Source organism: Eufriesea mexicana, unplaced genomic scaffold, assembly GCF_001483705.2.
Source record: "Eufriesea mexicana isolate 0111107269 unplaced genomic scaffold, ASM148370v2 scaffold113, whole genome shotgun sequence".
NCBI classification, from domain to species: domain Eukaryota; kingdom Metazoa; phylum Arthropoda; class Insecta; order Hymenoptera; family Apidae; genus Eufriesea; species Eufriesea mexicana.
The window spans coordinates 725,074-738,601 of NW_016908278.1; the positions used below are offsets into that span (position 1 = coordinate 725,074).

A 13,528-nucleotide genomic window follows, 5' to 3' on the forward strand; every position below is an offset into this window, starting at 1 on the left:
GTGTAGAAACGAAGCAGTGCGACAGGTAGAATATTTTCGTCATGGTTTCCAAACTAATTTCGTTTCTCCTATTTTCAAGTAAGTCTTCGAATAAAAAGGAAAATTTTGGGGGATTTTTTGGGATTTATTAATTTTTTAATATAAATTCTATTAGGTCTAGTCGTGTGTTTCTCGATCTGCGAATATGTCAATCGAAACAACACGTCAATTTCACGCGACAGTTTCAGAGCAGAGCCTAACACGTTCGTGTTAGTGAATCCTAGACAAGTGCATCGTTTGGAAAGAGCAATTCGAAATTTCTTGTCGAAAATAGCGATGCCTGTGGACAAGCCTATTGTACTGACGAGATCCGCGTCTAGAACAAACGAACTGCAGTCTACTATTAGAGAAATATGCGAGTGTATACGGAAAAGACTCATGCAATTCGCTAATGACTGTGGATTAATTAATACCGTTCAACGATATGAACTGGGTTCGAGCGAGGATCCATTGTCCGACGATTGGTATTCTGAAATGTTACTGCAGACCGTGTATATGATGCGAGACCTAGGGAACATGATTAATGAAATTAGATCATCGATCAATTTATATCTCGGAGGAGGAAATGCAACTTCACTCGTGAGCAAGGTTTGTATAAACGAGGAAGTAGGAAAAGAAGTATTTAAAAATAGACAACGTGAATAATATTGATAAAAATTGATAAAATTGCTTTGCTATTATGGTAGAAGTTGTCAGAAAAGATATTTCTAATTCTTCAATAAAACAGAATTAATATAAATAAAATCTCCTTACAGTTATAATTTATACAATTACAATTATAATATTCGAATTTATATTTATTAATTATAATTGTTATTAATTATTAATTAGAATTTTAATTAGAATTTTGTATAAGAATTTAATGAGACATTTTCAGGATATTATACCGAGTAAAGCATAATTTAAATTCAGTCGATCTTTGTTCCACACAAAGGAGAATATTTATCTTATCAATTTTAATTACATTCGTATGCAATCATTTATTTTCTACGCTTCATATTTTCCGTGTAATCTTGTCAAATTTTATCTAATGTTTAAATAATACATACAGCTTTTTATTGCAAATAGTACTAATTAACATGGCAATTAACTACAAAGATTAAAAAAGCCCTTAAAGGTTTCTTTCTCGTGATGTTTGGAACCTCAAAGCTTCCAAATTTTCGGAAATTAAAGAATCTAACTATAAAGAATATAGCGCAATTTTTAAAAAATATAATTTTAGCGATCAAGTAGGCAAACAAACAGCTTCAAGTTCCTCGGGGTAGTGCACGAAGCCGCAGAATTCAGTGACAAGCTGACCCAGTGTCTATTGCAAATGGCGGACACGCGGAGACACGAGTCATCATCCTTCAGCCTTAACAGAGCGATCCTCAACCTCGTGAAACATTCTCCAAAAATTACTCTTAAGACACTGAAATCCAAAATTGACAAAGTCTCGCGAGATACTTCTAAAACTGGCACGTGGCAAAAACCCTGGCAAATTTTCTTTTGCGTCTCGATGATAAACGAAGACGTTGACTACGATGATTGCATCCGGGAATTGCAACAGCTAGACACGTGTCTGATTAGCTTGCAACAGGAACCGAAGAACGAAATGTATAATGCGGACGTGAAGTCATGGACGAGAGCGATTCGACACTTGAGTGACTGCAAGATCATGACAGATAAGTACGGAGAAACGAAGGTTTCATGCGAATCTGCTCGGAGAATCCCGAGGAAGACGAAGAGGAAGACGAAATACGTGCTCGAAAGGATGTTGAGTAAGAGAATATCGAAGGGATCTGCTTTCCAACGCGCTGTCGACGATCTTGGAAACACTCTGTCAGAGAGCAGATGGGGAGAAAGATTCATCGATGAATTATGCCAGTATATCAGTATTTACGAGGATGGACAGAAAAAGTTACAAAGATTTTCGAAATTCGCAGATAAAAATAAAATTGGGTAAGATAAAAACCTATCTCCCAATCCTCGAATACCTATTTTTAATTAATAACTTCAACGATAATTATTTTTCAATGTATTCATACTAGATTTAATGATAATTTATTTTTCTAATACAATTTATTTATATTAAATTAATTAAATTAAATAAATTTTCTATATACGTTAAATTTAATAATAATTAATTTTAAATTAAATTAAATAATTTTTCTATATACCTACGTTAAATTTAATAATAATTAATTTTTTGAATATGATCTTATTAAATTTGACAATAATTAGTTATTTTAATATAATCGATATAAATTTAATGATAATTAATTTTTTAATTCCTCATTGATTTATGCATTTCAACAGTATCATAGAAAAATGTTGAATAATTTGTGAATAACGATAGTTGTTTAATTCTGAGTCGCTATAGTGGTTAATATCCTTTGATTTTGTCACGAATTGTCAACTACGTGCTTCTCAGGTACAGAGAAGTTTTAAATGCCATGAATTCGTTCGAGAAAGGAGTGCTTTTGAGAACATTCGGAACGATGAACAAATTGCATCGGTTCGCGATCGATTTGGAAAAGTTCTTCGCGCAGGGGATGAAGGATACTTTGATGGAGGCTTGGCAGAGCCACGTGAAGGTTTTATCGTGTCTGATGGACTGGATGACCAAACTACTGGAGCTTCACATGGGCGAGAGTTTCAGTGGAAAGGAACCGAGCTCGTCAGACACGAGCACGTCGCAAGTCGAGTGGAATAGCGACGAAGATTCCAATTCCGAAAATATGCAAGAGCTTGTCGATGCTCGTTCTCAATCAGGTTACTATGATTTATGTATTCAATTTTATTCTGTTAAATATTTTACTGATTTTCCTGATTAAAAATTTGTCACGTTATTCAGTATTTAAATATCACAATCCAATACAGTACAATACTTTATGATATTATATATAATATATCATACGAATATATTAATAATTAATAATTATGAATATAAAATAAGATATTGTACATTTTATATATTTTATTAAATATTACATTTATTTATTATAATAGCTTACTATTATAAGCTATATTTATTATAATATTGTATGTATAATATCTATATTTATTTGAATATTATATTTATGATATATAATATTATTATTCGACATTTATGATATTATAAATAATATATCATACGAATATATTAATAATTAGATATAAATATATTTATTTAATATTATAGCTTATTATTTTATAGGCTATATTATATAAGCTATATTTATTATAATATTTTACGTATAATAATATCAATATTTATTTTAATATTATTATTCGACATGGAATAAGAAGAAATTATACGTGGAAAAATTTCAAGAATATTTTAAATGTGTCTGTGGATTATTAAGTCATTTTCTGACTAAGAGTATATGAAGATGTTTCGTCAATAATAATCTCAATTTTGTTGAAGATGCACGATTGAATTGTACATAAGTGTTTCATTTGCAGAGATAATGAAAGATGCGGACAACTCTATGAATAGCCTAATAGAATCTATGAATCATCTGAGCAAATATCGAAACACGAATAATAAGAGTTTGCTGGCATGTATCGCTAATAACCTTCTACTTGTCATGATATTCATGGAAACTGTCGGTTTCATATCTTCGTTGTACTGCTTTGGGCAAGCCACGAAAGAGCAGAATTCCCTAGAAATTGAAAACGAATGGCACCGTGTTCGTAGATCTCTATACCCTATGGAATACGATAAAATTGTGGATTTAACCTCGCTTAATTACCACTCTCCCAAGTTTCGCGAAAATTTGACAATTATACCTTAGAATGAAAGTAATTAATACGGTGAAAAGGGTTAAAAGAAATTACTAGAAAATTTAGTTACTAGTGAATTTAGAAATCTGTTAGATGTTATTATTATATATTGTATTAATAATTTATGCGAATTAAAAGATCATTTTGATGTCCAATAAAATGAATTTTTAATCATTCTCCTTATCCTTATTAAATTATAAAAAAATATTATATGTTTCTGTAAAATAGTATAAAATTTTTCTACAGTGACTATATTATTCTGTATTTATACTTTAAGAAACGTTAAAATTGTTATTATCCTGTATTAAAATTTTTTAATATTTTAATCAGTTGCATCTATTTCTTATTTTACCTTTACTCGTTTAAAAATATTTTGTAATTATATTTTAAAAAATGTTAACATTTTTTAATATTTAAATCAATTGTATTTACTTCTTATTTTATCTTCACTCGCTTTGAAATATTTTGCAATTATATTTTTTATCAAAATCGCTGTCGAACGCATTAATATATATCTAAGGAATATATTAAGAATAAGGTGCCATAAATCAATGGGGTTGCGCAACTATTTCCTTAAATTTCATGTTATCCAATGTCTGTTCTTGCCGATAATACTAACAATAATTTCCAGCGATATATTTACAAAATGCATCGCCACATGACATTTATAGCTTCTGAAGATACAAAGCGGTCTCGATGTCACACAGATTTATTAAACACACTCGTTCAAGCTGTCAGTAGAAATGCATGCGAAACCTACGATATTCTACCTAACGTGTGAGTCTTCCTTTCATTTAATTTCGTTCACATAATTAATATTCTCCACGACTCTCGATCAATTTCCTTTCGTGTTTTCAGACATGTGTATTGCAATAAATATAGAAAACGCGTCTTCTAAGGCAACAGCAAAAATTATCGGAGGTACACCTGTTAGCATAGAACATCGACCATTTATGGTTAGTGCCATTGACTAATTTTCTAAATAAATTAATTTCAATTTTACATTTTTAAAATTGAAAATTATGTATTAAAAGCAAGAAAAATTGCAGCTTTCTCTGCACGACTCTTATGGGTTTATATGTGGTGCTAGTATCTTGTCCCAAAATTGGGGCATCACCGCTCTATTTTTCAAAATTAGAACGCGAAAAATTTGAAATTTACGACATTCTGAATTCGTAATAATTTTGTAATAAAATATTATAACGATGCTAAAAAATATTTTCATATCGGTGTTATAATACTGATTTTTCTATTTTTGGTGTGCAGATCATTGCTTTAGAGTTTTAGGGGTTTGTTTAATTTTTGAGAGTACGATTGGTGGAATATTTAGATTTCCAGATAAAACGAGAAATTATTTCGTGCGAGCTGGCTCGAACGAACTGCACGAAGGAGGATCGTTGCATAAATTAACAAAGATACACGTGTATAACGATACCACGTTCCAATATTGGTTCTCGAGCATGCTGCACCATGATATAGCACTGTTCGAAGTACGACCTCGCTTTCGATTCTCAAGTGCTGTTCAAGCGGTTCGATTGCCCACCGAATTCAGCAAACCGCCTCGAAAACTATATGTTTGTGGCTGGGGTTACACCGGCACCCAAAGCAGCGTGAGTGTCTTCTTCTCTAATCGTTGTGCTTTCAAGTATTGAGTTTAGATTCATAGTCCAACTGTGCTTTAAATGCACCGATTGAATTTTCCTTTTTATCTCGGTTCTGAGCGATGAATCATTCTATATATTGAAATATTGCACGTTGAATCTGTTTTTAATCCTAATTAAAACTCTTTCTATTCTAATTACAGGTTTCGGGTTTTAAATTTCCGAATTCTTTAATTTTAAATGTCTGAATTTGTAAATATTTGGATTTTTACATATTCGAATCTTTGAATTTCCAAATTTTCAAATATTCGAATCTTCCAAATATTAAATTATCGAATTTTCAATTTTTAACATTTCTAAGTCTCCAAATATTCGAATTTTCAAATTTCTAAGTGATGGAATTTTCAAATTTCTAAATTATGGAATTTTCAATTTTTAACATTTTCACAATTTAAAATATTCGAAGCTTCGAATTTTAAAATCCTCGAATTTCCAAATTTTCAAGTATTCAAATTTTCGAATTTCCAAATTTTCAAATTTCTTTTAATTCCTTTTTCAGGCAAAAATCAGTCATGTCTTGATGGGTGTCTACGTCCGTTACACGCCATACGAAACGTGTATAGAAGAAACTCCAGAGTACGAAATCCTCGTTAAAAAGGATAGCCATCTATGTTATGGGGCATACAGAAAAGATTCTTGTTACGGAGATTCTGGAGGACCACTGGCGAGTGCAACCACGCTTTATGGCATCGTTTCCTTTGGTACAAACTGTGCCATAGTATCAGGAGTGTACGTAAAAGTTTCATACTACCGGCGTTGGATTGAACGAGTCACCGATTTATAATTACTAGCTCAATTGGAAATCCCAAGCACCTCGAGTATTAAACACGTTCAACCCAGTGCAACTTGATGTAAATATTCCTCCAAATTTAATTCTGCTTATTTCAACTTAAATTACTTTCCACCTCCCATATCAATTTATTCCTTCCTTTCAGCAATTAATTTTACAAAATAAATAATTCCCAATCTAATTTATCAAACTATCTACCCCTTCAAATAATATTTCGATAAAATTCCCAAATTTTTAAATAACGAAACGAAATTAAAAAATTTTTAATCAAAAGTATTAAGCTATCCTAAAATATGATAAAATCGAACCTTAAATCGCTATATTCGAATCGATTCGACTTCGATCTATGAATCGAAGGTGCATGGCACGTGTCACGTGAAAATGGTCGCTTCCAGGAAATTGAAAAAGCCGTGTCCAATGCCAGAATGCGGAGCCAGGCGTGTTCAGGTTCGATGCACGCAGGAAGTCCATTACGCACGTTCTGCGCAAGATCCTGTCGCGCACACAGCCACTTGCCTCACGTATCGTGTACTTAGGGCTGAATGAAGTTCGAACGGGGCCCTTGGGTAATACGTAATTAGAAACTATTGTGCCCGACTCTGTTTCGTATTATCGGCACGCATAAGCGAGGATGGTTATTTCTGGATATCGTGATACTCGATGAATACCCTCAGATTTGGAAGGAGTATTAATTAAAATTAATTTCACTCATAGGAATACCGATCTTCCATCATTTCTTATTTGCCACCATGTATTTCACGCTATAGTACCATTAAATATTTAATTTACCATATCTTCTTCTCATTCAACTTACATAATTACAAAAATTTTGCAAAACTCGTGCTAATCGTGAGTTATGAATCATTTTATGTGAATCAAATTACGTGGAATTAAATTAAAATTATATCAGGTTATTCAATTTTAAGATATTAATCGTAATTCGTATTAATATTAATTTTATAAATTTTATTTTTCTTCCTAATGACTTCTAGTAACATTTTTATCCCCATATAGTCACGTGATGAACGGTTCTCTGCATAAATGAAAGCAAATTATTCTAAATTACCATCTGCTACTTTCCACTACATGCTTTCTACTATACTCTATTTCTTGTGTCACCATTCTCAACCATAATTCACCATTTGGAGCTTCACTCGAAACCACTGAAACCAGAATGCACATCTTCCGTCCGCCATCTTATCATTCTTCTCCCACCTCCACCACAGCAGCCGATCTTCGGCAATCGATCACACTGCTAGGAAATCTACTTTCATGTCTAGACCTGTTCTACAGGTGGCTCCGAGATCTACGGTGCAATCGGGACTATGATAAAATTAAATATTCCTCGCGTACAATCTGCTGGACAATCGTTTCGTGGGTGGGTGCGCACGCAAGCGTTACACCTCGCTGTCATTTACCGGCATGACTCAGCCACGGTGGTTTCCCTGCATAAACACCGGCCGCCGGCTTTTCCACCGGGTCTTTAAACTCCCTTGCCACGTGCACCGTGTCTTCCGACCGTGAGAAGTGCATTATCGTCGGTCACATCCGTCGATTTCTCTGTGTCTATTTGCTCGCTTGATAAAGACGATGGCCACCCAATCGTGCAATCGATTCGACAACCCGGGCCTCTGGTGCAACCATTGATTCCAACGTAGCAACGACGAGTTCGCTGACGAACAATGGATCGTTGGATCTCTAAACAGGGCTCAGTGATTCGTGATTCCAGTCGAGAGTTGGAAATAGAAATTGGAAAATTTGGAAATTCTTCTTATATTTTTCTTTGGAATTTTCTTTTGAATTTGGACAGGTATGGAAAGTTTGTTAAAAATTGCATCGAAGTGATCGATGATTGATCTTATATATGGATCGTTGGATCTCTAAACAGGGCTCAGTGATTCGTGATTCCAGTCGAGAGTTGGAAATAGAAATTGGAAGATTTGGAAATTCTTCTTATATTTTTCTTTGGAATTTTCTTTTGAATTTGGAGAGGTATGGAAAGTTTGTTAAAAATTGCATCGCAGTGATCGATGATTGATCTTACATATGGATCGTTGGATCTCTAAACAGGGCTCAGTGATTCGTGATTCCAGTCGAGAGTTGGAAATCGAAATTGGAAGATTTGGAAATTCTTCTTATATTTTTCTTTGGAATTTTCTTTTGAATTTGGACAGGTATGGAAAGTTTGTTAAAAATTGCATCACAGTGATCGATGATTGATCTTATATATAGATTGAGGAGAGTTTGGAAAGGTATAGAAAATTGGTTGAAAATTGAATCACAATGGTGGAAGGTTGACCTTATACATGGATCAGTAATTCATGATTCTAGTTGATAGCTGGACGTAGATAGTAATATGTAATTTGGAAATCCTTTTTAGATTTCTCTTTCGAATTTTGTTTAAGTTTAGATAGCTATAGAAAATTGGCTGAAAATTGCATTGCAGTGATGTAAAGTAGATCTTATACACGGATCAGTGATTTGTGAGTCGAGTCGGGAGTCAAGGTTTCAGATAGTTAGCTTTGGCATTTGAAATGGAAATTAGATAATTTCGAAATTTCTTTTATATCTATTTTTCGTACGAATTTCGTTTAACTATTTGGTGTTAGATGTGTTAAAAAATGTCCCATCTTTTGCTTAGCTTTCTGTGCATGGTGGAATGTATTTTAACCTACCTCGAAGAATTGAATAATATTTTCTATTAAATAATTGAAATGAACGATTTTTCCTTTCCACTATATTAAAAAGGGTATCATGCAAGTTGGAATTTAATTTTCTTTAAAGTTCTGTGCTTCAGAGAGTTGAATTTAGTCTAAATAGAGGAATAATATTGACAGCCAATGGGTGGTATATGACAATTTTGGGACACTTTTAATGTCTATCGTTCTTGGTCCAATTTTGTAATGTCTTCGATATCGAAATAGCAAGATAGACAGGCATAAATTAATCGATGGAATCGTTAATCGAATTATTTGAACCACTTACGGACCAGTGCGTCCAAAAAGAAGGCAGCACACCACATGTGGATTCGTATATGTTGACAGCTAATGCGACTCAGTATATAATGACCAGGCAATATATCGATCCAAGTTGCCATGGTTCATTCATACCGTTCCACGTGGAAACATACAGTTTCAAACGTCCTACTTCCCTTTCGACTAATTTACTTTAGTAAATCATATATATGTAAGAAAAGTCTGCTAATTACACAAAATTAAACAATTTTATTGTTTAGCATTAACGCTAAAATTACTGTTCAATAATTCTATGTACAAATATTGTAAAGATTATCATTCTTGATATTTCCAATATAAGTTACTGCTCAAGAAATTTTACAAATTTAATTTTATTAATTGCAATTGCACCAAATGTAATTTCATATTAAATTTCGTAACAAAAGTAGTTACATATTTTCTATGATTGCAAAGGTGAAAAGTTCAAGAAGCTTGACAGCATTGACAGTCCCAGTATAAATTACCCCAAACGAAAATTTCCCTAAAAATTAATTATATTTCTATACTCGTGCACTTTAATGACAGATAATAATTAAGGAATTTAACACAGCGCTTCATTAAGAAATTATATTAATTAGAATTCTATGTAAGTACTAATACGAGTGAATAATAATTTTTTTAAAAGCAGGTATACAATTTATGACAATTGCAAAAAGGAAAATTCCAAGACCTGTCATTTTGACAGGATCGGTGCTTCTGTTATTAATCGAACCATTGTTTCTTCCAATTTTCCAATTATTTCGCAGAAATTAAATCAATCATTCACAAACTCACCCTGTTATCACGCAAGGATACACCTTGTTCCGCAGACTTTTCAGAATCTGCGATCTTAGCTTCGAGTACCAGCTGCTGTTCCTTGGGCTGTGGTTTTTCCCCGACACGATACGCGTCTCTATGTTTTCTGAATCACTATTATCATTTGCATTCTTCGTAAACGGTGTCACAGGCATTTCATTGTTCCCCACAATCACATAATCGTCGAAACTCCTCTCCTTCTTTAAATACGTCCCAGTGACTTTCCTTGCTAAATACAAATCCGGCTCCTTGTCTGTCATGATTGACAGATTCTTGTTCCTCAGAAGTTCCCTGTCACACACCGTGGTCTCCTTCTTCTTCACATTTTGTGCAACCCTTTTCACGTTCTCGACCGCCTTGAAAGACGCTCGTTTCGACAGCCTTCTACGACGACGTCTCAACTTCACGAGATTTGTCAACATCCTTGTTGAAAATAGCGTACAATTTCGATGATGTTCATCGTATTTCTATTTCTCAGGCTTATTGTTCCTCTTGATTTCACTGGTACAAGTAATCGTTGAAGTTTAGGGTACGGTGTGATAAAGAATATTAAGAAATTTCATGGTTATTCTCGGTGTAGGGGATTTGTTTAGGTCGTGGTGGGTCTACTTGCTGTCATGTGCCTCGTGTGAATGGCGCGCGCGAAACTGTGGAACTGAGCTCCCGCCACTTTAAATGTTGCCCATATGGGATGCAGTAATTGGTCGGAAGCAGTCCTACTTAGAGGAGGGGGACCCATAGAGGTTTATTGGAACGTCCATTCCTGAAATCCCCGATTTCAACCCGCGAATTTTTGTGTCTTATCATTCACCTATACCTTGTTAGTGTGTTAGTCACTTGGGTGAAGTCCCGTGAAGGAACCGCAGATAAATAAAGGGTCTCTGTTGATCGGGTTTCATCACCAATTGCTATGTTATTCGTCATCGGAGTATTTAAAGACGAGTTTCGAAATCTGGATGATGTCTTTGCAATTGGGAGTTCGAGCTTTCATTCGAAACTTATTTATTCGAATTGCAGTTTAAATTTTTATAATTGGTTCGAAATTTGACATTTGAGCTCATATTCGTGCTTTGAAATTAAAGAATCGATTGATTACGGAAATTTTGGAATAGCCAGATTCGAATTTCTATCGATATGAATGTCGATATTAATATCGGTATTTCGTAATTAAATATTCGAATTATTATCGATGCTTAAAAATCGAGTCAGAATTTTTTGTAGCTATTACAATAATCGGGAATGATTGTTATTCTATGTATAGATTTATCTTCCATAGCTTCCAATTTTAGATAATTTTCTATTGAAATTATCTATACAAGTATGAATTTCAGTCACAGTTTCAAAAACTTCTTTTTCCCTATTACGAATATAATAATAAAATTTGATATTAAACACAGTTATTCGATTGAATACAAAATCATGCATCACGTATAACCACTCTGCGTAAACAAATCTCAGAATATTCCAAAAGATCCTGAAATAGAACTGTAAGTAGAATTTTAACGAATTCATAGGAAACACACCATTTTTAGACACGATTAAAGTACAATCGCCATCGCCATTCCATTGTTCTTTTTCCTCCGTTTATCGCACTCCTTCTTCCTGTGATGCAGCGAGCAATTAAGAGGTAAACACATAATTAGACAAGCAGCAAATAAATGTAATTTCCCGGAGCGTGATATTACGGTTCCGGTATCAAATCTGACATCCTCTTCTCTGCCGTATGCATATTCTCTTCTAAAATACGATAAGATCGCGTGTTTCAAGTATGAATCTACGAATCGGTGATAATAACAACAACGTAATCAGAGATTCGAGTAAAATCGTTTTACATCGTCGGTGCGCGAAGATGACTTTGTTTTTCATTTGCCAGGCACGAATGGAATTTCCATAGTTGCAATCGAAGCCATTGCACTTTTCAATTATCACCTTTCGCATTGGATTGGAATGCAAAATTCAACCGACCGCTTTTTCCATTCACTGAATAACGAAATTTCTCCGAAAAATTCGCTCGAAAACCATTAAAAATGTAAATTTTGCGATTCACGACGATTAATGGAAACGAAAAATTATTACTGAAAAATGTGTAAATGGATTTCTTTTGGAGATATAAGGTATTATATTTCGAGCTAAAATTATTTACCAATATTTATATCAATATCGTGAAAATTTTGATTTCCGCGCAATCGGTGAAAAACTAGAGGCCTTTCTTAAAACTCCAATCTTATGCAAAATTACAAATTTGGTAAAATAAAATTTCTCAAACTCCCTATTAGGTAAATATAATTATAGCACATCGCACGATGAGGTATAAAATAGACGATAAAATACCAAAAAACAGAATAAAATAAAATAAAATGGTTACTTTTTATTTTCCAGTCCAAATTAGCACACTACATTGTTAATTATAATAATCTACAAATAATCTAATCTAAATATATCTAAATATAATAATTTATAAATAATCTATAACAATCTCTCGGTATAAATGAGGCTTTTCTTAAAGCTCCAATCTTATACAAAATTACAAATTTGGTGAAATAAAATTTCTAAAATTCCCTATTAGGTAACTATAATTATAATACATCACACGATGAGGTATAAAATAGACGATAAAATACCAAAAAACAGAATAAAATAAAATAAAGCAGTTACTCTTCATTTTCCAGTCGAAGTTAGCAAACTATATTGTTATATAAATAATATAATTGTTATATAAATTATAATAAATAATTTAATTCAAATATAATAATTTATAAATAATCTATAACAATCTCTCGGTATAAATAATCATCCTGACCAATTTGTATCACGAACCTCGATCCACCCTGTATCCCCCAAATTAATCTCGAATTATAAAATTAAATTAGCGAATTAAATCGAGACACCGAGCAACGCAAAATAGCTAAAAACTGCAGCACGCAATCATCTCGTTCAAGAAGCATCAAACGTAAAAACAATGCCACTCGGGGGTCCAATTATGGACACAGGACGGCCTGATTCGTGACCGGAAATCGGATTAAGCGAAATTATCCGTACACCGTGTCAATGTAAGAAACTGACTCCGCGATGTCATTATCCCCTTTTGATCTCTCGCACGAAAAATCCTCGTTTCCCTGCTCGTCCACCATTTTCAGGGCTGCAACTTTGAACTCGTTCCTTTGGTCCCACCCCTTCCCATCCCTCTCGCAGGGATTTTTATTACGCCTGCTTAATAAGCAGGCTCCGGGGTTCCATTCGCGAATTTTTTGCCCCGTCATCGAGCCATCTTCAAAGGAATCGCGCAAACATTCGCCTCGCCTGGATTCTAATTAACAACGAATCCTACTCGAACCGGGGTTTAAACGAAAGCCACGGCAACGCCGACTCGAATTATCAGGGAACGCGTTCGCGGGTTAATTACTCGTTCTAATCGGCCCTCGATGCTTCGACGCGGCTTCTGCTGTTGTTCAATCGTCGTGGTCTCTTGTGTGTTACATTTC

At 33.8% G+C, this 13,528-nt stretch overlaps 1 protein-coding gene across 2 annotated transcripts in view; it reads right to left on the reverse strand.

Moving 5' to 3' along the window:
* The window catches only part of stac (C2 and C2B_Munc13-like domain-containing protein staccato), a 39,772-nt gene extending 29,204 nt beyond the window's left edge, over nt 1–10,568 (reverse strand). For both annotated transcript variants that reach the window (XM_017910323.1, XM_017910322.1), the window contains exon 1: nt 10,026–10,568. In XM_017910323.1, coding sequence (XP_017765812.1) covers nt 10,026–10,468 — 443 coding nt within the window. In that variant the 5' untranslated portion in view covers nt 10,469–10,568. The remainder of the gene's footprint in view (nt 1–10,025) is intronic.
* Between the last annotated feature and the right edge of the window lie 2,960 nt (nt 10,569–13,528).